Here is a 25,855-nt window from a genome sequence, read left to right on the forward strand (position 1 = left end):
AATACAAGAATGCTTGTTTTGGAAAATCTTTTTATGAAAAAAAAATCAATCCATTACTGGAGATATAGCTCATGGTAACCTAATTTTTAATTGTGAAATGTTAAGTTCCTGTGTCAAGTTTGGCATGGTTTGGTTTGTGGTGCGTCCGTCTGTCTACACTTTGGTTTCCAAACGATAACTTGAGTAAATGTAGTCCAATTTTGATGAAAGTTGGTATGCATGTGTATTTTAGAAAGACTAAGTTGAGCTTGAACTTTTTAAAATTCAAGCAAGATTAATTAGGATACTGTAACCTGATTGTTTGATAGGTTTTGTCATGACTATGGTTTTGCCATGCCAATTTCATATGTTGTGACGGGCGTATAATGCACCTGTTTGTGGTGCTGTTGTGGAAAATTAGCGATATTATAATCTTAGCAGCAATAAACAAAAATACTTGGAATTTTCGTTACATAACATGCATTATTTTTATTGTGAATACAAAAAATGTTACGTATTTAACAAACAAAACCATGTATCACAAATGAGACACCGAAGTAATACATGTATCCTGGAATAATCACTCTGTATTAGATATGCTTGCTGAGACAGTTAGGATGTAAAACCAGGATGGCATATTCCTTACAAAAAATAGCAATAATATATCATGCATGTGTAAGGCCTGGTGCGGGGATATAAATGGTCAAAGGTCAAGGTCACGGTTGCTATGAATAGGGTAGGGTTTTGAGTTAATTCCCTTTGGGCGAATAAGTAAAAACAAAAAACTTCATACAGTGCTTCATTACCAAACATGCTTGCTTGGGATTGTTTTGCAGGTCAATTGGTGAAAGGTCAGGATCACGGTTGCTATAAATAGTTTAGAGGGTTTTTTTCATGATAAGTCAAGTTCCCTTTGGGTGATAAAGTTCAAACTTCATACAGAGGTTCCTCACTTAATATGCTATATTGTTTTTCAGCCTGTCACTACATTTCATCTTCAAGTTGACTCAAAATGTGAATCACATGGGTAAATTATAAAAATGATGCTAAGGCAATAAAACTATACAGCTGCCTTCAGAAATGTTGGGGAAGGTGACACATCTACTTATGTGGAATTCTTGTTTTCAGAAGACACATCTCGCATTAGTACCTAAAACTGTACAAAACGGGATTTCCCATTACATGTAAGCATGGTAATGTCTATCTCCATCAAAACTTTCATCCAAAATTTTAGAAATTTGTTCATATTACCACTGTAGATGCTATGAATTAAAAACTTTTAATCGTTTCACTGTTTTGTTTCTATTATTTATTTCTATTGATTCATGATCATGTCACCCATGGTCCATGCGTCCATCTTTAATTTGCAGAGTTAGTGTTTGTAAGTATAACATACTTTATATTGTTCAGAAAGTTCACTAAAAAAATCAAATATAACATTAGTTTACCCCATTTTTAGCTCACCTGGTCCGAAGGACAAAGGTGAGCTATAGCCATACCGTGGCGTCCGTCCGTCCGTCCGTCCGTCCCTCAACAATTTCTTTAATCGACTTATAAGCTACCGAGTGGAATTTGATCAAATTTGGCTGAAAGCATCCTCAGGAGGTGAGGATTCAAAAATGTACAAATGAAGGGGCTGAATTTGCAGGAGTCTGAGGGGCAGGGCCCAAAAGGGGTAATTTGGCCATATTCCCTTAAGTATCTTCTCTGACTAAAAGAAGGCTATCAATCATATATCTAACTGCAAGCATCCTCAAGAGGTGTGATTCAAAAATGTACAAACTGACCTCTTGGGGAGGGGGGGGGGGCAAGGGGCAGAACTCAAAAGAGCATTTGGCCATACATTGCTTTAAGCGTCTTTTTCTCATGCTCAGGAACTAAAGAAAGGAAGGTGATAATCTTATTTCGTCGGAAGTATCCTTATGAGTTTTGGATTGACCCTAGAGGGGGTATGGGGCAACTCCTGCATAGACAGATACAACTCTTGGTCATAAAGATCCAGGTGAGCGATACAGGCCCTCTGGGCCTCTTGTTATTCATGCTGCAGGAAGAATTTGGTTGATAATGTAGTTGTCGATTTGTCCGTATGTCCCGATATACGGGCGAGCATTGTCAGATCGTAAATGTACAGCAAGTAAACCAATCTTGATGTGCAGTGAGGAACAATAGATGTAACTCTTACTAGCAATTGTATGGAGTTCTGTAAGCTTGAAACACATCAACTACCTCGACGTTGTATTGAAGTGCATACATGCTGGAAAATGAATGGTGTAAACGTAATGCCATCCTGTTTTTAAACAAAAAAGCGATTTTTAACATTTATCACTGGGACATATTTCCAAGCGCAATAAAGATTACCGTTTTAACCACCATTATCAGATTCAAATCGCCCTTCAGCCGGGTTCGTCAGTCCACAGTCCAAAATGATCGGTTGGTATACATGTATGACGTCCACTTCGTAAGTATCTCTACGTGTATAGATATTCGTCATACACCGTAAGTCATTCGTAACAAACCCCTGTGGTCAGTCCTTAAACAATTGTCATTACCGTTAGTTCCGGAGATGTGTACAGGTTCCCCTTGGTCCTTATATTTAGTTGTGCATTATGTACCACTTTTGGACTGATTCGACAAAACAAGATGGCTGACTGGCAGCCATTTTGGATTTCGACAGTTATTGCTAATTTTGTGAAGTACCCAACAATGGATCATTCTCAGATTTTATATGGAGGTTCGACTTGGTTTTTAAATGTTCCTTTTTATTTAGACACTGATCAGAAAAATAAATTGGTTTACAGACTACCAATTATTGTAATATCGATGGCCTTGTCATACGCGTGACGGCTTCCAATGCAGTTTCTGATACATGTATCCTATGAAACAAACGATATTAGTATTTGCAATTGTGACGTGAATAAAATCTTATTTCACGGAGTTTTGTTTTATTACCCGATTAAATGAAATACTGAGTTATGATACTTTCATTATCGACAACATTTGCAAATGATAAACCAAATCAAGTGCATGTCCAACATAAATACACAATAATCATTATTTCATAACAGGATCTGTGAGAGCAATACTAGTATCCTGGCTGGGCTGTATAATTACACAAAACATCAATATCAAACTTAAATCGTTATTGCATTTTAATTATATTCAGTGATATTATAATTTCATTTAAAGGCCCCCCCCTCTGTTTTCGAAACAAATAAAAAAAAAACGACAAAATTACAAAGCAACGTTAAATGATAGAAAATATTCTCTAGACTAAGGAACTCCACACTAGATAGGGAATTTTTTAATGCGGTGATGCACTCTATACAATATGTACAGTAAATGAACTTGGAAAGGTGTCAAATGCCCATGCACATGTTGGTTGGAGTTTTGAAGAATGTAAAAGCAGTATTTATGGGCATCACATCATCGCAGTGACGAATAGAGACAATAATAGTTGCAGAGAATAACAAAATGATTCATTGGCATCACTTAAATATGTCTTGTTTAAATTATGTTCATAATTTCATTCCGTAATTGTATGTATAGATCACACATTTCATGGGGATCTGCAGGAAAATCCCACATATTTTCATTCACGAGTAGTTGACAAAGGTCAAATATATCTTTATCACAAGGAATATTATCTTTCATTAGGCATTCTGTCTCGCAAAGTTCTATCCTTTCCGGTGTTACTGCTTTTAAACAGTCACTAACTCCATATAGCTCTGGAATGGAATACATCAAAGCTGGTCGTCCACATGGTAGAGATGCCATCTTCGACGGTCGAATTCGGTGACTATTCCAAACAGAAACAGTGGAATCGATATCGGCCTACAATGTAATAGATATCTATTTTCAATAACATTAACTTCCCACCATTTAATACTTAATTTTCTCACATAAAACTATATATAAACAGAAACGACAACAGCAAAATGAAACTCCTTGCTGTCCTAACCCACCATTTAATACTTAATTTTCTCACATAAAACAATTTATCATATGACTGCAGTGTTTTGTAGTGTAATAAAGCCATGTCATAAATTCGATATTACACATGTGTAATAACACTTTTCAATTGTGACGTCACAATCGAAGAATAAGCAAATGACGTCAAGTCAACAATGGTATGACGTCACGCCAAAAATGGTTTGCCGTCAAGAAATGGCGGGAAGAACGTCAGAGTCAACAATTTTTATCTTATCCAATGTAATTTTGGACTTTTTAGGAGTCATATGGTAAATAGAATCTTACACTCATGTCAATGTATTATGGAATTTATTAAACTCGTTCAATAAATTGATATGCCACTCGCCTATCGGCTCGTGACATATCAAATTATTGAACCCATAATACATTGACACTCATGTAAGATCCTCTATATATAAACAGAAACGACAACAGCAAAATGAAACTCCTTGCTGTCCTATTATACATGTAAGTCATCACTGTTTTGATACATTTGAAAAAAAAATCGCCTGTCTTTCGTGACAAGACTGAAGAATAGGCTGTCTTCAGTTTTTTCTATAACATTTATATATAGGCTTACCTTAAAAAAATATTAATCCTTTGCTACTTTCAATGATAAAATGATATACATGTATTAGTACATGTACATATACATGTTTTGCACATTACCATATTATTAAATGCTAAAATGGCGGCTATAACGTCATTTTTTTTTCTACCAAAATTACAATAGCTCATGCTCAGCATAGAATACTTTTATTAATCATTCGAAATTCCAGTATATACTCTTGGCAAATGTATTTCGCAGGCATCAAATTTCAAATGGATTTTGGTGGAAACATTTGTTTAAAATCCTTCTTCAAGCGGATGATAATTGATTTGTAAGAAGTCGGAATTTATGACTATTCCGTTTGACCTTGTCATATATTTAATGTCATTTAACTCCAAAACTCCACCTGCAATATACTTTACCATTTTTGTTCTGTATGCCACGACTTTCAGTAGTACTATTGCATTCACATGGGCATGGCACGTTCCTATGACTCAGACTAGCAGTATAATCGAAGCCCGACCCCCTAGATCACTTATTATGATAAGTGATCTAGGGGGTCGGGCTTCGATTTTACTGTCCGACCCCTTAGATCACTTATTATAATAAGTGATCTAGGGGGTCGGGCTTCGATGATACTGTTATTCTGAGTCATAGGAACGTGTCATGCCCCTGTGATTGCATTAAACGAAAACGAACGTTTTCTTCGCACAAGACCATGATGAGAATATACATTGTGACCCAAACCTTGATAAGCCATACGGGTCTTGTTCTCATTGGTCTAGTAATCTAACTCACCTGTACTAGATCCATAAAACAGAATTGGATAAGGTTCTTGTCTAGTAAATCCCCGACAAAGTAGTTATCGATCTGAAGCTGTTTGAATAAATCCATCCAAAAACTTGTTACTTCTCTCCGTAATATACTCCAAAAGCTTTCTATCTTTTGGTTTGCGGTACTTCGTCCATACATAAAACTGCATACTCCAGCAAAACGATCGGCATGTTCATCGCGTAAGAAACTCTGCATTTGTTTTACGTAACAATTTTCAGTTCCAGCATCTGCTCTTATTCTCTCAGGGCACCCAAGTTTATTTTTAACTGAATTGACAAAATAACCACCAATGACCTTTGGGTCGTTGTTAGTGTTCCATGCTTCCATCCATATCACTTGCCTGGAAAATCCGTCTATACAACCGTGAATACATATTTCATATGGTTTAAGTTTGTCATATCCATCGATATGCCATAGTGCGTTGGGTCCGGAACAACGATACTGTCGCTTTACCAAACGCCGTTTTATTCTTTGTTTTAAACCTTCCGGGTCTAATATTCCCTGTAATAAACACACTGTTTTTTTGGGAAATATATATTCCATTCTGAACACATTTTAAATGCATCCACCGGTATCCATGAAGACGACCAGAACCTTCACACTCTTTCACAATGAACATTGCAGCTTCCATGAGGCACTTATCACCATTCCTTCTGTACAGGTGACACTTCTTCGTGATCCTTTTAAGAGTTCTTGTGCTAATCATAATCCCATGCTGTGAAGCTAAGCAAAGCAATATCTCCTTGTTACTTAGTCCTAAATGAAAATATGCTCTAACCAATGTGTCTCTGTGTTGATCCATAGTGATAGTGCTTATGTCAAGTGAAACTGAGCACATGAGGAAGTCGAAATTTCGAGTTAATAAGTCGAAATTTCGAGTTATTAAGTCGAAATTTCGAGTTAGTAAGTCGAAATTTCGAGTTATTAAGTCGAAATTTCGAGTTAGTAAGTCGAAATTTCGAGTTAGTAACACGAAAAAACGGAAATATTTTTTGTCATACGTGGCCCTAATGCTCTTCCGTAGAGATGCCCACAGAAGAATATATAGGGGGATGTCCATTAGACGTATAGAAACAATAACTAAGAATATATAGGGGATGTCCATTAGGCGGATAGGAACAATAACTAAGGATATATAGGGGTTGTCCATTAGACGGATAGGATCGATAACTAAGGATATATAGGTGATGTCCATTAGACGGATAGGAACAATAACTAAGGCTATATAGGGGATGTCCATTAGATGGATAGACACAATAAATAAAGATATATAGGGGATGTCCATTAGACGGATAGGATCGATAACTAAGGATATATAGGGGATGTCCATTAGACGTATAGAAACAATAACTAAGAATACATAGGGATGTCCATTAGGCGGATAGGAACAATAACTAAGGATATATAGGGGATGTCCATTAGACGGATAGAAACAATAACTAAGGATATGTAGGGGATGTCCATTAGACGGATAGGAACAATAACTAAGGATATATATGGGATGTCCATTAGACGGATAGGATAGATAACTAAGGCCAGGGGATGTCCATTAGACGGATAGGAACAATAACTAAGGATATATAAGGGATGTCCATTAGACGGATAGGAACAATTATTAAGGATATAAAGGGGATGTCCATTAGACGGATAGGATAGATAACTAAGGATATATAGGGGATGTCCATTAGACGTATAGAAACAATAACTAAGGATATATAACACATGTCCATTAGGCGGATAGGAACAATAATTTAGGATATATGGGGGATGTCCATTAGACGGATAGGAACAACAACAAAGGATGTATTGAGGATGTCCATTAGACGTATAGAAACAATAACTAAGGATATATAAAGGATGGCCATTAGGCGAATAGGAACAATAACTGAGAATATATACGGCAAGTCCATTAGGCGGATAGGAACAATAACTAAGGATATATAAGGGATGTCCATTAGACGGATAGGAACAATTATTAAGGATATAAAGGGGATGTCCATTAGACGGATAGGATAGATAACTAAGGCCAGGGGATGTCCATTAGACGGATAGGAACAATAACTAAGGATATATAGGGATTGTCTATTAGGCTGATAGGAACAATAAATAAAGATATATAGGGAATGTCCATTAGACGGATAGGAACAATTATTAAGGATATAAAGGGGATGTCCATTAGATGGATAGGAACAATAACTAAGGATATATAGGGGATGTCCATTAGGCGGATAGAAACAATTATTAAGGATGTATAGGGAATGTCCATTAGACGGATAGGAACAATTATTAAGGATATATAGGGGATGTCCATTAGATGGATAGGAACAATTACTAAGGATATATAGGGGATGTCCATTAGGCGGATAGAAACAATTATTAAGGATATATAGGGGATGTCCATTAGGCGGATAGGAACAATAACTAAGGATATATAGGGGATGTCCATTAGACGGATAGGAACAAAAACTAAGGATATATAGGGGATGTCCATTAGACGGATAGAATTAATAACTAAGGATATATAGGGGATGTCCATTAGGCGGATAGGATCGATAACTAAGGATATATAGGGGATGTCCATTAGGCGGATAGGAACAATTACTAAGAATATATAGGGGATGTCCATTAGGCGGATAGGAACAATTACTAAGGATATATAGGGGATGTCCATTAGACGGATAAGAAAAATAGCTAAGAATATATAGGGGATGTCCATTAGCCGGATAGGAACAATAACTAAGGATATATAGGGGATGTCCATTAGACGGATAGAATCAATAACTAAGGATATATAGGGGATGTCCATTAGGCGGATAGGATCGATAACTAAGGATATATAGGGGATGTCCATTAGGCGGATAGGAACAATTACTAAGAATATATAGAGGATGTCAATTAGGCGGATAGGATCGATAACTAAGGATATATAGGGGATGTTCATTAGACGGATAGGAACAATTACTAAGGATATATAGGGGATGTCCATTAGACGGATGGAAGTAATAAGTACAGGTACAGATAACCATAAGACGAAATATGATTAAGTGTTTTTAATTGATTGATGTATTTGTAAAAAAAACCCTCAGGTAGTTATGTTTCAATTACAGTGCCATTGTACCATCAGTGTACTAATAATTAGTTTATAAAATGGGAATGTATACACCACATAATTATACCTCATATTCAACCATTCTGAAGAAAAATCATTTTTAAAACTACTTAAACTCGAGTAAATATTAACACGTGAAATGAAACACTGAATTCTAAGTAATAGACAGAATATTCAATGATATTCCCAAAATCCGCAATGGTTTCTTACAAAAGGAAAACAAATATCTGAAAACATTTTAAGAAATCTGATAAATAAACAAATAAAATTCTAAACAATGTAATGAATTGGTGCTGTGTTTCCCTTATCTTGTACATAAAGTACTGGGGAAAGTTTTGGGATGGTACTGGGGCATGGTTTGTTATATAGTGCAGCGTTAATTGACACCGGGAGGGGGACCGTGCTCATGGTCGACAGATTTGAGGTTTTTTAATGTAAAACCAATTTTCATGAGGTAATACTTACCATAACTTTAGTATGCAAATATGGTACCTACACCCATCTTTGTATCCCAAAAACAAAAGATTCAAAAATCCCGCCCTCCCTACGACCATGAGCCTTCACGTCATGAACATAGAGTTATTTCCCTTCCTCTTAGCCTTTATGTAGCACCCGTAGAGGGGCAATCAGGCAGATAGGAAGAGGGGAGGATAGGGTGGGACTCCATAAAGTTATGGTAAGTATTACCTCATGAAAATTGGTTTTACATTAAAAAACCTCAATTTCATTTCAGTAATAATTACCATAACTTTAGTATGCGAATTCGTCTTACCGTAGTGGTGACTAGCAGCCAGGCAGCCCATCTAGCACACTAAACTTGGTAGGGAGGGGGGACAGAGTGCATAGAATAAGAAGGGGCAACCTCCCCGTGACCGAGCAGGTAAACCACGTGCCGCCGAACGGAAAAGACGAGCCCCGGGGCTAACGGGGGGGCACAGCCACAGACTGTGCAACCACCAGAGGTCCCAAAGAATACAAACCTTCTGAGTGGGAAGCCAGGGATCTCAGATAAAAATCTGTAAATGTATCCCTGCCCCGCCAGAAGGCAGCAGACATGACCTCCTGAAAGGAGGACCCATTAAGAAGGGCCCAGGATGCAGCGAGGGCCCTTACCTCATGAGCCCACACTCTCACCCTCGCCCGAGCCTGGTCATCAGAATGCTCATAAGCATACTTAATGACCTGGCATACCCACCTAGACACCGACTGGGAGGAGATGTCTCGCTGTCCCTGTTTGATAGGCAAAAACAGACGGGATCTGGAGCCCCGCCCCCCCCCCCCCCTGGTTTTATCTAGATAAAACCTAAGAGCCCTACAGGGACAAAGCAATCTATCCCTCTCCTCCGAGCTAGTCAAAGCCGGAATCTTGATGGGATCGGGCGAGAACCCCGGGACTTGATTCTTCGCAAGGAAGGAAGGATCAGTTAAAAGAGTAACGGCAGCGTAGCCTCTGGACCAACGAAGGCAGGAAGGAAGTGACGACAGGGCGTGCACTTCACTCCTCCTACGTCCAGAGGCCAGAGCCAAAAGGAAGACTGTCTTAAAAGTTAGAAACTTCAAAGAGGCAGACTCCATAGGCTCGTAAGGTGACCTCGTCAGGGAATCTAGCACCAAGGCTAAATTCCACTGCGGGGCCAGCTGCCGAACTCTGGGTCTATCCAAAGCGAAGCCTCTGATTAGGGCAGAAAGAGATGAGGAAGAACCTATCTCCTTCCTGCCGTAAAAAGCCAAGACACTGGCAATTGCTGTCCTATAGCCAGCAATAGTGCCAGGTGCCAGATTGCGGTCCCTAAACAGAGAGAGTAGGAAATCCGCAATCAGCTGAACAGAGGCTTCGAATGGATCAACCTCCCTGCCGACACACCAATCACAGAAGATCTTCCATCTGGACTGGTAGACGGCAGAAGAGGAAGCCCTGATAGATCGCGCGATGCGATCTGACACCTCTCGAGAAAAGCCTGCCTTGGCGAGGCTTCCAGAGATAGCCTCCACGCGTGAAGGTGGAGGATCTCTGGTCGAGAGTGTGTCGTCCTGGACCGAGGCTGACGCAGGAGATTCGGTCTGGTGGGGAGAGCCAGTGGCTCCTCCACCAGAAACGACAAGAGCTCCGGAAACCAAGGCTGCCTCGGCCACAGGGGGGCTATCAGAAGTAAGGAGCAGTGATGCTCCCTGAACTTCTGAAGCACCCTGCCCACCAGGTTGAAGGGAGGGAATGTATAAGCATGCATCCCGTCCCAGTCCAGAGAAAGGGCGTCCACAGCCCAAGCCTTCGGATCTGGGACCGGAGAGACGAAGGTTGGCAGCTGATTGTTCAGAGAAGTGGCAAACAGATCTATCAAAGGTCTGTCCCACACCTGACAAATTCCCCGGAAGACCGAGGGACACAGCTGCCATTCCGTCAACACCGGTTGGCGGCGCCTGGAGAGGGTATCCGCCAACACATTCAACCTGCCCGGAAGATGCTTGACCGTAATGGACAATTGCATCTCCTGACAGAGAAGAAGGATGCGGATGGAGAGGGCACACAGGACGTAAGACCTGGTGCCCCCTTGTCTCTCCAGATACGCGACAACTGTAGAGTTGTCGGTAGCCACACAAATCGCCTTGGACTGCAGGAATCCCCGAAAGGATTGCAGTGCCAAAAGAACTGCCCTCATCTCGAGCACGTTGATGTGCTCCGAGAGCTGATCCCCAGACCACTCCCCCGAGCGACAATGGCCGTCGAGGTAAGCTCCCCATCCTGTCATGGAAGCATCCGTGAACAGGGTCATAGAGGGGACAGGCTTGGTCAGAGGAACCCCGCGGAGAACATTCTCCCGAATGGTCCACCAGCGAGCGAACTCCCTGACCGACTGAGTGAGAGTTATCCAGGCCTCCCACTTCCTGGATGACGGAACCCAGTTGGACAGGAGGAACATCTGGAGAGGTCTGATGTGAAGTCTCCCTAGGGGGACCACATCTGCCAGGGCGTTGAGATACCCCAGAAAACTAAGGAACCAACGTACCTGGACCTGCGACCGTTCGATGAAGGACAGAGCTAGAGCCCTGGCCTTCTCGAACTTCTCCACCGGTGGTAGGGCTATGCCCAGAACCGTATCGAAACGATTCCCCAGGAAGACAAAGTCCTGAGATGGGGAAATCTCTGACTTCTCTCTGGAAGGAATGAAGCCGACTCTGAGTAAGACTTTCAGGACCAGCCTGGTATCCTTCACTAACGATTCCCTCACCCTGTGAAGCATGAGGGAGTCGTCGAAATAGATGTGGACGTCTATTCCGCGAGAGTGAAGGAATCCCACGACTACCTGCAGCAGCTTGGTGAACACCAAGGGAGCTGTCGTCAGCCCGAAGGGCATGGCCCGGAATTGGAAGACCTTGCCATTGCACGTGAAACGGAGGAACTTCCGTGCCGACTTCTTGATGGGGATATGGAAATAGGCGTCCTTCAGATCTACTGAAGTTGCCCACATCCCTTCCCTCACGGAGGCCATGATGCCCCGTGGGGTCTCCATCTTGAAGTGAGGAGAATCTACGTGCCTGTTGAAGGCACTGAGATCTATCGGGCGCCACTCTCCGGACTTCTTCCGAACGAGAAACATTCGGGAGTAGAAGCCGGGAGTGATTTCCGACATAGGAATCTCCTCTACCGCGCCCTTGGCAAGCAAGGTCCTTACTTCCTCCTGGATCGCCCGAGCCTTCTCCAAATCCCCCGGAGGAGGAAAGAAGATCGGCTGGGCGGTAAGAGGCGGATCCTGAAGAAGGGGAATACCTAGACCCTCCTTGACCACCGACAACGTCCACACGTCCTCCGTAATTTCCTGCCACTGGGATAGGAAAGCGGAGAGACGCCCGCCCACAGGAAGCTCTGGCTGGGGCAGATCGAGTCCCTGCCAAAACAGAGAATCGTCCGCCCATCCGGAGCCTGAGCCTGCGGGAGAAGGACAAGAGACCTGAACGGGAGGACCGCCGTCCACCCCGCCAGACCCCTGTTCTGTCTCGGTCAAGGAGAAGAAAAGTCAGGAGCCCTTCTTCTTGCCCCCAGGAGGTTTCTTACCTTTCTTACCTTTCCCCTTATTGCCCTTGAAGTGTGGCTGCGATTTGGGTTGGGCAGACGCCTGCCCAGCCGAAAACTTAGCCCTCTTCTTGGGAGGCGCTGACCCCTGCGAGGTGCTGGCCTTCTCGGAACGAAACCTCTTCACCAAGAGTGCTGAGGCGACCGAGTCCTCCTTCATATCCTTCTGGACAGAAGGAAGAGCTCCCCCGAACAGGGTAGAGCCAGTGAAGGGGGCAGTCAATAGACGGGAAAGATAAGGTTCTTCGACTGGGCGATTCTTTAAAATAGAAAATCGCCTAGCCAACACGACATTGGCGAGCAGGGAGACCTGTAAGGCCGCCGATGCCCTCAACGCCGCGTTCAGGGCAGCTGTAAGCCTGTCCTGAATGTCGGCCTGTTCCGTCTCTGGTACCCGACCCTCAGGCAAGTCGGATACCTTGTATAGACTCACAGTCAGGAAGTCTATGTAAGACAGAACTTGGATGGAAAGGCGCAACATCCTGTGGTGTTCTCTAGCATCGAACACCACCTGGTCCACTGATTTGCCGGGCCAGGCAGCCAGCTCCCTCGACTCCAGCTTTGCTGGTTGAGGGGCCAGTTGCCCGTCATGTGTAGCGTAGTCAGCGGTAGAAGCCTCTGACAAATCGCCAACACCGAGCTGCAGACCGGCAAACCCGGGGGTGCGGGTAGATGAAGAATTCTTCTCCAGAACCCGTGCCCGGGCAGTGGCCAGAGCCGAAGACACAATGGTGCCTTCTGGCAGAGTCCGGTCAGTACGAACGGAAGCCCGAGGAGCCACCAAAGAACCTAGAAGGGTGGTGGACTCGGGCACCGACGATGCAGAAGGGGGTGGGCATACCTCCGCTCCGAGAATCCGAGAAATGTCGGCCCGTAGGGCCCTCATCCCCGAAAGAACATGCTGAGCCTCGGTTTCAGCAATCTCGGAGCCCCCTACCTCCTGGGAACCCTCCTGGTCAGAAGGGTCATCTGCTGATGACTCGGACGGATCAATCGCCGAGCACCCAGGAGACAGATGGATAACATCGTCATCCTCTGCCAAGCCCACGCCCTCAGCGTCCATCTCCTCCTCGCTAACGACCGAAGTCGCCCTGGGAGGAACAGGGGCCGCCAGAGGAGACCTCTCCGGAGAGGGGGACTCCTCTATACGGCGTTTAGACGTAGAACGTCTAACAGCCGAAGCTGTAGGCTTAGAAGCCAACCCCTGAGGACAGGAGACCGACGAGTCCGCGCGGGAGGCGGAAGTCCTAAAGGTTCGGCGAACCTTTTTAGGACCGGCCAAAACGGCCCCCGAAGTAGCAGAGCGTTGGGGGGGGATTCAGCACTGCTAAAACGTCTCCTAGAGGGAGAGACCATACCCCAAGGGTTCCATGAAGGAAGACCCATGGGGTTGAACCCAAACCCCTGAGGGAATGGGAACAGTCCCGCGGGCTGGGAGTGACCCCAGAACTGACCAAATTGGCCTGCCTGAGCCTGGGGCTGGACACCCTGTCCAAAGGACCAGGATGAACCTCCACTCCCACCAGGTGGAAACCCAGCCATGTACGGGCCGAGCCCGTAACAGCTGGGTAACTGTTGGTACCCATGACCATCCGCAGGTTGGCCTGGGCGGCCCGGGATTGAGTGCCCGCAGGCACCCCTACACCCCGAGCCCGGGGGAAAAGGCGACCGGAAACCGGAAGCCTGACCTGGGGCCCCAAATCCCTGGGGGAAACCCCCTGGGAAACCTTGCACCGGAAAATCTGGACTAGAGCGAAAAGCCCCAGATCCAGAGACCTGTGAGGGTAGGAACCCAGGCCCCGCACTGACACTAGGATTAGTGAACTCAGTGTCACTAATCCCCGTAGCCACTGACAACCCTGACAAAAAATCAGTGACCCCTGACCCCATACCCGAGAGTACCGGTCCGGCGTCAGGGCGGCCCCCACCAACGACGCCACCTGGCGTGCCGAGGTCCCTGAAAGACTCAGAGACCTGTGACCGGAAGTCCCTTTCCGACGGTAGCACCGCCGGCTGTCGAGAGCTACCGGCCGATTCGACCCTAGACTTCGCCGAGTCAGGGTCGGGTTGCTCCCCCCCTATACCAGGACGCGCCTGGACAGGGGGAGCCACCCCCTGCTCGAGGGCGGAGCTCAGTGTGAGAACACCCCCAGCAGTGACAACCTCACCCCTCGGCTCAGGGCCGGGGGTAGAAAACCTGGATGGCTTACCTCTCTTACCGGAAGATGAGGACGAATCCCTCTTCCGGCGAGAAGTTCGCCGACTGGGTAGGGGAACCTTTACAGCGGACCCGGCGTGCAAACAAAGTTCGCACGGCGAGGCCTCGCTGCAAGGCCGGCATAAGGGACAGGCATCATGGGGGTCCTGCTCTCCGTAGAAGTGAGAACACCCATGTGCTGAACCACGACGCATCCCTGAATCCATAATTGTTACGAAATAAATAATCAAATAACGACAGTTATTAATACAAATTAAACGTAACAAAAATAAATGGAGTGAAAAAACACAACTCCAACAAACAAATACGAACGAAAGCAAAAGCTAACGAAACGTAAAAAAGCAAAGCAAAATATACGGTCGAATAAATAATACGACCGATAAAAAGCGAAAAAACTTCACGAAAAAACCGAACAGCGCAAAACACGTAGATACGCGCTCGGTGCGTGGAGTATAGCAAAAATGGCCGAACAAAGGCCGAACAAAGGCCGGCCGATTAAGGCCTAAAAGCAGGATATATTAACTAAATAAACGTCTGCAAAAGACTGTTATAGTTAAGGATGGGTTTAAAGCAATAAACCGATATATAAATAATCGGCTATAAGGTAGACTTAAGCTAAAAGGAAAAGGAAGGCACTCAGCTGAATATAGCACGTCCGCCCGCTCCGGTAGCCATAAAGATAAGAGGAAGGGAAATAACTCTATGTTCATGACGTGAAGGCTCATGGTCGTAGGGAGGGCGGGATTTTTTAATCTTTTGTTTTTGGGATACAAAGATGGGTGTAGGTACCATATTTGCATACTAAAGTTATGGTAATTATTACTGAAATGAAATGGCACGGCTAAAGGCTTAGCCGGGGAGTTTGACCTTAGGTCAATGGGGTTGTCACTGCTTCAGGCCTAATGTGAGATACACCTATTAATTATCTCAGGATACTTAGCTCAGGTCAAATAGCGAAGAGTTTCTCATGTGTTGTTCAGAACTAATGGAGGATGTAGTATGTGTTCTGTAAAATGTAAATAGAACTTTAACTTTGCATTGATACTGCTGGTATATATCCACAATACCTTAACCAGAGGCTGACAAAAATCCTCATGGCCCTACCAACACATGGTCAACAATAATTGATGATGTAGCTTTGGAAGGGGTAGTGGACGACTGACGAACACTCCTCCCGCGGAATTAGCAGCCTGTTATGCTACCGGATTTGCACTTTACAAGGGTATGATAAGTAATACCGACATATAAAACTAAAACAAAAAAATATGAATCAATGAATAGAACAATTCGAATTAATATATGCATGAAGACAACCATGCCAACGACTGATGTCTCAGACTACTGATGCTCTAAGGACGACGCACATGTAAAATGTCTCATCTCATTGGTCAGTAACACGATTTGTAGGAAACCCAGAAATATACTTCAAACGTGACATACCAAAAGACTAATATACATGTATACACAAAAGACAAGCAAATATGCTTACACTGCAAAGCATATCTATGCAAGGTCTGATTTATAAAGCAACCTACTCTGAAATTAAACTAAAAGAAAATTATATAAAAACACTTGTATCTTTTTCCCCTATTAGGCACCACCTTCCTCCATAAGGGGTTAGATGCATCGGTTGTAAAAAGCTAAGTTCTCTTCACTCAAGGATGCATCAGATCAACTCTGCATAAAGTGAATCATTCCAAAACATACAGGAATATCCACAGTTGGGCCCCAATCCTACCAGAACCCATTTTTCATGTAAAATTGATTCAAAGCATGTCTCTCACCAATTTTTGACAGAGTCCAATCATTCTTACATAAGAAAAAATATTTTAAATAATTTGCCCTATTTCCCGTATTGGTCTCATTTAAAAGACGCTTGATACCTTTCCCCAATGATGCTTCTGATCAAATTAGGTCCAAATTCACTCATTCTTTTTTGACGATTTGTAGAAACTGTTGACGACGGACGACGGCAGCCGTAGTATCCTAATTACTAAAGAGCAAACTGAAACTTAGCCAGTAGATTTGTAGCATACAAATAATGTATGCGTGCACATAATTGCAGTATACAGCTCAATATCGGTACATGTTGCCAGAAGTATTCTGACTGTAAAAGTGCAGAAATGAGCCAAAAAATAAAGCAAATGTTAAATATATATACAAGGTGCAAGTAATTAGTAAATGACACCTCACAATCCGTCACAGATGTGCGCGTCAAGGTTATGATAATAAAATGAAAATTCGTTGTTGTGATCTTAAAATGGTTATCCAGTGGACAGTCAACATGTTAACCACTAATGGTATACATTATTTTATAAATCACCAGAACAAATTTACAAAGCTATATTCGCTGAATAGGTAAGCGTCATTCGTATACGATTAGTACAAGCCACTAAAACAGCAACGTTCTATCAGTAATGATATAATTATTTGCATAACAATAGGTTTACATGTATTTTTGAAAACACATATAACAGTATATACCTGGAGCCCCGACTAAGTACAATGAGGATATGTGTTATAACAAGAATGGTAAAATATGAAAAAAAAGCTGCGTTTACATTAACTACCTAAAAATAAACCCATGTAATTGCCAGCGCTTAACGAAATGTGTATATTTAGAATTAGTTGGAGAGAAGAGCAAAATGATTTTAAAAGAACGTCTTTCAACTGTCAATATCTGGACCGGTGTGCAAGCATGTAGTTGTAATAGAAAATAATAAATACAATGCTTTACCACTGTTAGCGTTTTGGCTTATTGTCTTTCCTCAATATCAATATTTTCTCATGAGGTATTCACAATGTTTTTGATGTTGATCGAGTCATACTTTAAATCATTTGCACACAAAAATATTAATGTAGGTCCAATAAAAAATCTTTTCAACGGAAAAAAAGTGAATGATATGATTAAATGCATTGTTTTTCAGGAATCACAAAAATACGAGATGTTAAGATTCTTATAAACGTTTTCAGAATAAACTTTTATTTTGGATTTTATCTATATTGACACCATTAGCACTAAACAATTTCTTATGGGTGTTATTGAATACGGTGCCATAAGGAATACAAAACATGTCAGCATGAAATTTGATGTTGTAGAATTTTGCGCGAACACAATTTGCACTTACATGGTAATATCTATTGCCATTAACAGCTTTCATTAATTTACTTTTCTTATCAAAATATTCATAATCTTCCCGGTGTTGGAGGACAAAATCATTTCAAGGTTTCATGTCATTGCCGAATTTGTTTTTGCAGCCACGACAGATCTTAATTCGTTTTGTGCGCTTGTGAAATACGAACGGTTCGTATTTTTGTGTTTGTGCTTCGACTTTATTGTCGATATATTTGCACGGCTCACCAATCTGCTCGCAGAAGGCGCATAAAACAACGACCGACTTTCTATTAATATCTTCGATGCTTCTCTTTGCCATCACAGAGCAGTGGTGGTGCAGCTACCAACAGCAAGAGCTGCATTGGACCTGCATAAACAAAGGAAAACTGCAGAAAAAACAACAAGAAATACCAACATGTCAACATTATCATAATCCAAAGTCGAATTCAATAAAACTAAAAATATGAAATATGTCATTACCAATGCTTTTTCATAGAATTAAAAGTGAAAAGGATACTTTTCAACAAGTAGACAATTCAAATCTAAGTATTTGCAAGTGTATGTTCTTTTTCAATCTCTGGTCTCAAGATATCATTTGTAAATGTAAAGATCGATTCTTAATGTGAACATATAAAATATTGATAAGATATTGGAAAGTAAAATGGATTCTTACCCAGTTGTCTTCAGGATGATAAGAAAGGGAGCATTCCCTACAAATGTTACGCACATCATCTAGGAAAGAGATAGTAAAACAGATACACATCATACTTAAATTTGTAATCGTAACTTTATTAAAGCGGTAACGGAGCATTTTCAGTAAATATTTGAGTTGTACATACAATGTAATTGATGTTGATGATAATGCTTTTTTATTTACTAACTTTAAATATTTCACACATAGAAGAAATAACTGGTATAATTAAGATTCTTTCTGTCCTTAATCATCACTTGTTAGAGTATGGATTCAAAGTCTAAATTTTGAATCACAGACGAAAAACGAAACACTAAATTAAGCATTACATGTAAAAAGAATAAGAAAAAATAACCGTTATTATAAAATTTTGAAGGGGACAGTATTTTATACAAAATTCAATATATGTACTGACCACTTTCTGAGAGAAGGATGGATCCAATATCCATACGTTCCTTGTCACATTTTCGTTGGTTGAAAAAGAGAGGTGACAATGGGTCACCTCCTGCCATGGCCATCTGTGCAAACTGTAATTTCAATGTATGGTTTCTACATTTGGCTTTACATAATAGTTATACTACATAGAAATAAAAAAAATGTTTTTATCTTTTCAATAACTGGTAAATACCCATTTTGTTTCAATTTTAATTTTACAAATTGCATAATTAAAACGAAATACGTTATTCACTGATTAATACAAAGATATATGTTTTAAGGGAATGGCTGCACAACGCTCATCGATTTAAACGTGGTGGTGTATAATAGGCATTTAGCTTCAATTTGATAGTCATGACATTTGATCATTTAGAGTGAAAACGTTAAATATGTTGATGCCGGAGGACGCATTAAAATATATCAAAATTTTGTAAGTTAAAACTGTATCTTCATTTTTGAAAAAACGGTATATGATTGCACTGTTTTATTTATACATATGCAAAACACCATATGATTACTTTATCATCTACAAATTTGGAAAAAAAAACTTTTCTTAACCCATAGTAGGTTTTATTTTTTTCTATAATAATCGATAAATATTTCGCATTAATTTACCTTCATTACAAACACTCCGCAGTTTACAGAGTCTAGCTGTTTTGAATGAATGATGGTTTCAAACCTCCAAGCCGTTGGACCCATGTTTTCGAGTCCCACATTTAGCCGCCTATTAATGAAGGCCCTCCAATATCGGCTATAAACAACAACATCTTCGTCGGTCTCCCCGAGAGGATTAATGTAAACCAATATCCTCTTGGCGGGAAATACAATCATCAACTCCCAGTGTCCTCCAGAGTTGAACGGACAAATTATTATTTGATAGCTTGACATGTCAACCTGAAATAATATTGTAATAGTTTTTCAACAGTAGATAATTATAATCTAGTATAGAACTCAAATGTATTGCATATTTGACAACGGGTAATTATGATAGATCTACAAAACAAAAAGATGTTTATATATTTTGAAGACAAGAATTAGCTGTTGCACATTTCCAAGAATAATAAAAGATACTGAACGGTTTCACCATGATCCACAATCTTGAACCTCTCTTTTATACTTTTTAATTTAAAGTGAATAGACAATTAATTGCATCTGAAGTCATTCTTTCATAGTCCGTTTCCTTATAGTGAATACTTTTATTTTTCATGGTGGTGGTGGTATAATTACAATTGAACTAGGTTGATGTAAAGAAGAATTGGCGAATGTGAACTTTACTCAAGTTTAATTGTACTTAAAACTTATATACGATAACCTGAACAGAATAAAAGTTAATTCTTATATTCATAGTTTAGCTTGCCGGACTCAACTAAAAGAAAACTGTTGTCAGCTCAGGGAAAAGGTTGATAAATATCAGCTATATGAGCAAATCACATGTTTAAATACCTACTCTTTGAAGCCTTTCCGTGGAGTTCATCGACATTACTGTTCCCCAGACAAAACAATCGATTGCCCTGACTTGTTGATTCTTCTTCGATAAAAGATACATATAAGCATTGATAACCTACAAACAAAAATGTTCATCTTCCATTAATAAATTCATATCGGACAAAGAAACAAATATACTTGAAACTGCAAGTACAAAAATCGTAATAAACATTGTATAATGTCCTTGTACCTCGTCGCTGGTTTCCCTTCCGGGTTTCAGAAAGCTTAAGCTCGACGCTCTTAGTTTGTAAGGTCCGATAACTGCCATCATCGTTGCTGAATTGGAATTGCTACGCCACACTTCTTTCAAGGTTGGAATTGTTGGCAATATCTAAATAATGGACAAAAAATATTGAATTCTTCAAAAACAAACTTAAAACTTATCTATTGATATTGACAAAATATACACACGTATATGTTATTTAATACGAAGAATTGTAATTTATAAAATTTACTGGGAATAAAACCATTGTCTGGTTTAAAATATAATCAACATTAAATTGTCAATAATAGCATATTCAATAGTTTTCTAGTATGGCTACAGCCGTTACATTGGCAGTAGAATACATTTATTATCATTGTTATACTTTCAAATATATACTGTATACAGGAAATAAGATATACTGATCTATTTTGTTTCATCAAAACAGATAGGTGCAATGACGAATTAGGGCTGTCAAACTACTTGCCGTAGAGAACAATGTTAAGACAGTGTAATTATAGCGACCACAAGTTAGCAGAAACGCAGTAAAATATCATTGCATAATGACCCCCACAAGCAATATGGGAGCAGAATACAAACTGAAATTGTACATTATGTTTATTTTAGTATGGATCATCTGAAGCATAGAAATGAAACTACACTAGTTCTCACTTACCGCCACATCAGATACGTTGTTTGCAGTAGACTGATATATTTCGCTCTCTGACTCCTCTCGTGATGTAAAAACACAATCATGATCAACAAAATGTTTATATTTATTCGAATGATAAACAATTTTAACTAGGCACCTTACAGTAGATTGAAAACAGTGTTCCTTGCTTGCAGGGAGATACACACAAATCGGAACTGCTATGTAACTGATGTAGATTATCCACTTGCGTGTAAATATGGATGTATAACAGCATGTTGCCAGTGATGACCGACCAAAGCAGTTGTAATAATTAGACAAGACAAAGCACAAGGATTGAAATGTACTTTTGGAAACTTACCGGTAATTCGTCTTCTGACAGCAAAAAAGTGATGGTGATTCTAGCGAAAAGAAGGCGAAAGATGGCACTCGACAGAAGCAAGCTCAAACGCAAAGGTAAAGGAACGTTTTTAATGGTTTTAAAATGTATCAATACATATTGTGTTAAAACCTAGAATCACAGAAAGGACAAGATTAATAATGGTAGTATCTACCTAAATATTAATTTTGAAGCGCTTAAATGGTATTCTGACATTAAGACAGTTGGCTACACACAACTACTGTAGATAATGTATCTTTAGAATGAATCTATAGTATTTACAAGTATTTGTCTACCATTTATCATTGTATACTCTTTGATTTTTTATCCAAATTTTATTTCTATGGCCAAATGTTTCACAATACTATGTACATGCATTTAACGAATCATATATAACTCCTAAGTTAAGACAGAGTGCAAGGACGGAGATGCATTTTGTGAAGGCTTATCTACCGATAATTCCTTTTTTGACACAGCAACATACTTTCCGTTTTCATACCATGACTTATCATCGAATAAAAAGATTTTCTTAGATTTTTTTCATCCAACATTTATTTCAAGAATCAATTTTCACAAATTTATATGTACTTCCATTTTAAGAATAATCTATTGCTTTTGAAAAGAACAAGTAGAAGGATGGAGATGTATTTTTGAAAGTGAACCTACCGGTAATTCGTCATCTGAGATTTCAATCCTTTCCGTTTTGTTCTGATTGCTTGTTGAGAACACATCCTAAAAAAACAAAAGTACCACTGAAACTGATTAATACTCCGACAAAAAGACTGTATTGGACACAACATTTTAACAAAGAACACTCATTCTGTAATTAAGGTGTTTCAGGCTATGAATTCGATACAGAGCATATCCTCTAAGTATGGCCAATGTTTACATCAAGTCTCATTATTTATAGTTTTAATGCACCGTTAGTGTTGAAGACTAAAGTACAAAGATGGAAATGTATTTTAAGAAAGTGAACCTACCGGTAATTCGTCATCTGGCACATCAATCCTTTCCGTTTTGCTCTCAGGGCTTGGTGAGAAAATATCCTGAAAAATGTTCTTTTCGCTAGAATCACCATCACTTTTTTGCTTTTCCCCACACCGTCTTCAAATGTTTTGGCAAACCTGTGAGCATTCTCAAGTTTAGCTGACAAAATTTGCAAAATACTGTCGTCACAGTTGTTGACAACGTTTTTGATATCATTACAAATTCTGTTTAGATGACTCCTTTTTTGACACTTAAATGGCCCAAACTCCTCCTCCATTAAATGAAGGTTATCTGTATCATTCATGTTTTTGTTGCTGTTTTGATTCTGTGTTTCCCCATTTGCGAACGCTATGATACCGGCCCATCTTTTTGGCCCTAAAACGACTGCCAGGATATGCTGACAGGGCATGTAGGTTGTAATAAAATCGGTGCATGTGCACATCGGAGAGAGGGAAATTGTGTGCACTTCTGAACTGTCCTTTACTTTGAAAGTCTTGGTTTGTTTGTTTTCTTCCACAATGTCACACATAAGTGCAAAACCTAGTCTTTCTAAACAGTGGTTGACGAATAGGGCTGGTCTGCCGTGTAAAAACGTTGGAACACTTTTGCTGTATGTGTTTGTCAGGTCTCTAGGTTTGACATTTTTCTCTACAATACTGAAATGAAAAATAAAAGTAATGTTTGTCTATCTGGTATCTGATCAGGTGGTTAAAAATATGACGTAAGAAAGAAATTAATTATACAGCGGTATAACCGATTTGCCAATGATAATAAAATGAACAGGTCTAAAATCTATTGAAGCAACTGAAAATTTGTGCAGTATCCATATCAACAACTGAGGTTGCAAAGTACCGAGAGACTGCTTCCGTGTAATAATTTGTACTTCACACTTTACGCAGAGAGTTGTCCATTCATGTGTGAATTTATTATTTCTTTCATACATATACTCAACAACATCAATAATATATTACTTGGCATATCGCTGTTGTAAGAAAACATCGACGATTACTGTAACAGCTGCTTCGAGCGATTTTAAGCTGGTATTTTCAGTCAATGTCTGCTTCAGAATACGATGGTACACTTCGACACCATTGGTTGTTGTACATGTTATTTGCTCATTTACAGTTCTGAAGGCAAACACCCAGGTCTGTAATGATAAACAAAGTGATAAGAAAAAACTATATACATGTATACATTTACACAGTAGCTACTATGCTACTTTAACGATTTTTTGTTAAATGTCAAATTATCTGATAAATCAGATTATCAGATTCCTTCGATAATGTCAATCTACAATCAATTTATTGTCATTTTTTATTAAATGTGTCTATTTCTTTTACTTCAAAACAGTTAAGATTTCATTATTTTCAAAAGAACTAAGACATACACGGCCAAACTCCATAACGGCACATGGACTAAGCTTTGGAAATCATACTCCATATCATTTATCCATTCATATCTACCTATCACACTATACAATTGGTTAATTTAAATGCATGTGAAAGCATATAAAACACTTAAGCATATACAAGCATACATCGCCATTGTTATACTATGCGATATTGTGCGTACTTATCACAATGTACATGTATTTTTTAGTTATTACTTTTTACATTAACCTTGCAACAACCGTCCACAATTTGACAACACTAAGGAACATTTCAATTTCTTCAATGACAAAGTTTAAAGTTTTACAAGTATGTCCTGATATAAATACAATTATTTTTCACATCTCCCATTGCACTGCTTCACTTCTGATATAAAGTTGTGTGTTCGTTACTGTGAGGAATATAACGTGATAAACCAAAATGTAGTATATTTTATGGCATTATTGAAAAGTGTTTTCAGGACAAATGAGGTAAATTTTACAAACTCCTTGGAACAATCTTCACCTTGGAATCGTCATATCCTGGTTAGGGTTGGGAATGTTTTCCCGTTCTTATTGTATCCAAAATTTACAAAATCAATTAAAGTAAATGATAAATGCAACCGTCATTCTATATCTTAATATTTGTCGATATAATTTCTAATTGAAAGGGGTAATTCCCCTGTGTGTGTTTTTAACAAGTTTTTAATTTCTGTTTTGGATTTCAACGATATTATTGGTCCCTAGCTTCATCTAATAGAGCTTACTAGATTTATATCCATTGTACTACATATTTTGTATGTGATAAAAACTTCTATTGTACAATTCTTACACGTAATGTGGTGTTTTCCTGAAGCACAAATTCTAAAAGCATTCTTTTCAAGTTAACTGCACTTTCTATCAATGTGAAAAATTTTAGGCATATGGAAGACACCTGTTTAACGAGACTCACTGAGAGAATATATCTCCGATATAAATGCAAGTTTTGAAAAATATGAATTAAAGTAGCATCAAATCAAAATAGACTCCTTAAATTTTTATTTTAATTCTTTCTTCAATCACGTAACGATATGTCTATGTTAGCAGGCTAGTTTTAACTATTTAATGTGACCAGCCATATATTACCTGTTCTGCATAATACTTACACCGTTAAATGAGTGGAAACAAAATTGATATATTTATTTAATGAAAATGAAAGTTCTGGCGACAGAATAAGTCTTAAACATGTCAGAGGAGTTATCTTCTAAGGGGATAAAATCATACCTCTGGTATATTCAACCAATAATTATTCAAATAGTTTGCCAGCTTGGGATTCTTCATGAAAGCCGATGATGTCAAGGCCTGTCTCAGTTCTTCGTAATCTGCCATATTCCTAGCATTAGCAATGTTTCTCAACCTTAAATATAATCATTTTACAACTAATGCAAATGTCATCAAAAGTTATTTATGCAGTTCTAAAAGTTATTATGATCATATAAGGAAACTTTACAAAGGATATTGATTCACTATTTTGTATTCACCAGATAATGGAACAAAAAAAGGAAAAAGAGAAAAAAAGGTACAAAACCATTACATTCTCGGCATCATCATGGGTGATATTTTCCTTTCTGCTAAACCACCTTTTCCAGGCTTGTTCTCGGTGAAATTTGCACAAGAGAAAAGTTGCATCTGTCAACAGTAAATCAGTAAATTTAAGCAAGGTAAATGGCTTTATTTCACACTAATGTATATAAAATGTAGTTCATATTTAATGGAGTATAGTAAAAACATTTTATTAACGAAATAGAAATAGCTGGCTCACATATACAAATACCTTAT

General features: G+C 39.7%; 1 protein-coding gene across 1 annotated transcript; it reads right to left on the minus strand.

The window, feature by feature from the left end:
• Positions 1-3,483: 3,483 nt before the first annotated feature.
• On the minus strand, positions 3,484-5,659 carry LOC132564726 (uncharacterized). The gene is made up of 2 exons (XM_060229356.1): positions 5,297-5,659; positions 3,484-3,810 (listed from the first exon to the last, which is right to left on the minus strand). Exons 1-2 carry the CDS (start codon positions 5,657-5,659, stop codon positions 3,484-3,486), a joined length of 690 nt encoding a protein of 229 aa, XP_060085339.1.
• Positions 5,660-25,855: the final 20,196 nt, after the last annotated feature.

Source organism: Ylistrum balloti, unplaced genomic scaffold, assembly GCF_031769215.1.
Source record: "Ylistrum balloti isolate Yb309-2 unplaced genomic scaffold, AGI_CSIRO_Ybal_v1 Utg372658, whole genome shotgun sequence".
Lineage (NCBI taxonomy): Eukaryota > Metazoa > Mollusca > Bivalvia > Pectinida > Pectinidae > Ylistrum > Ylistrum balloti.

Bases quoted from the DNA above. Each gene is read 5' to 3' on its own strand.
- LOC132564726 (XM_060229356.1), bottom strand. From the start codon at position 5,659: ATGGAAGCATGGAACACTAACAACGACCCAAAGGTCATTGGTGGTTAT. The intron at 3,811-5,296 runs GTGAGTTAGATT...ATTACATTGTAG, and splicing joins GTTTTATGGATCTAGTACAG to GCCGATATCGATTCCACTGT.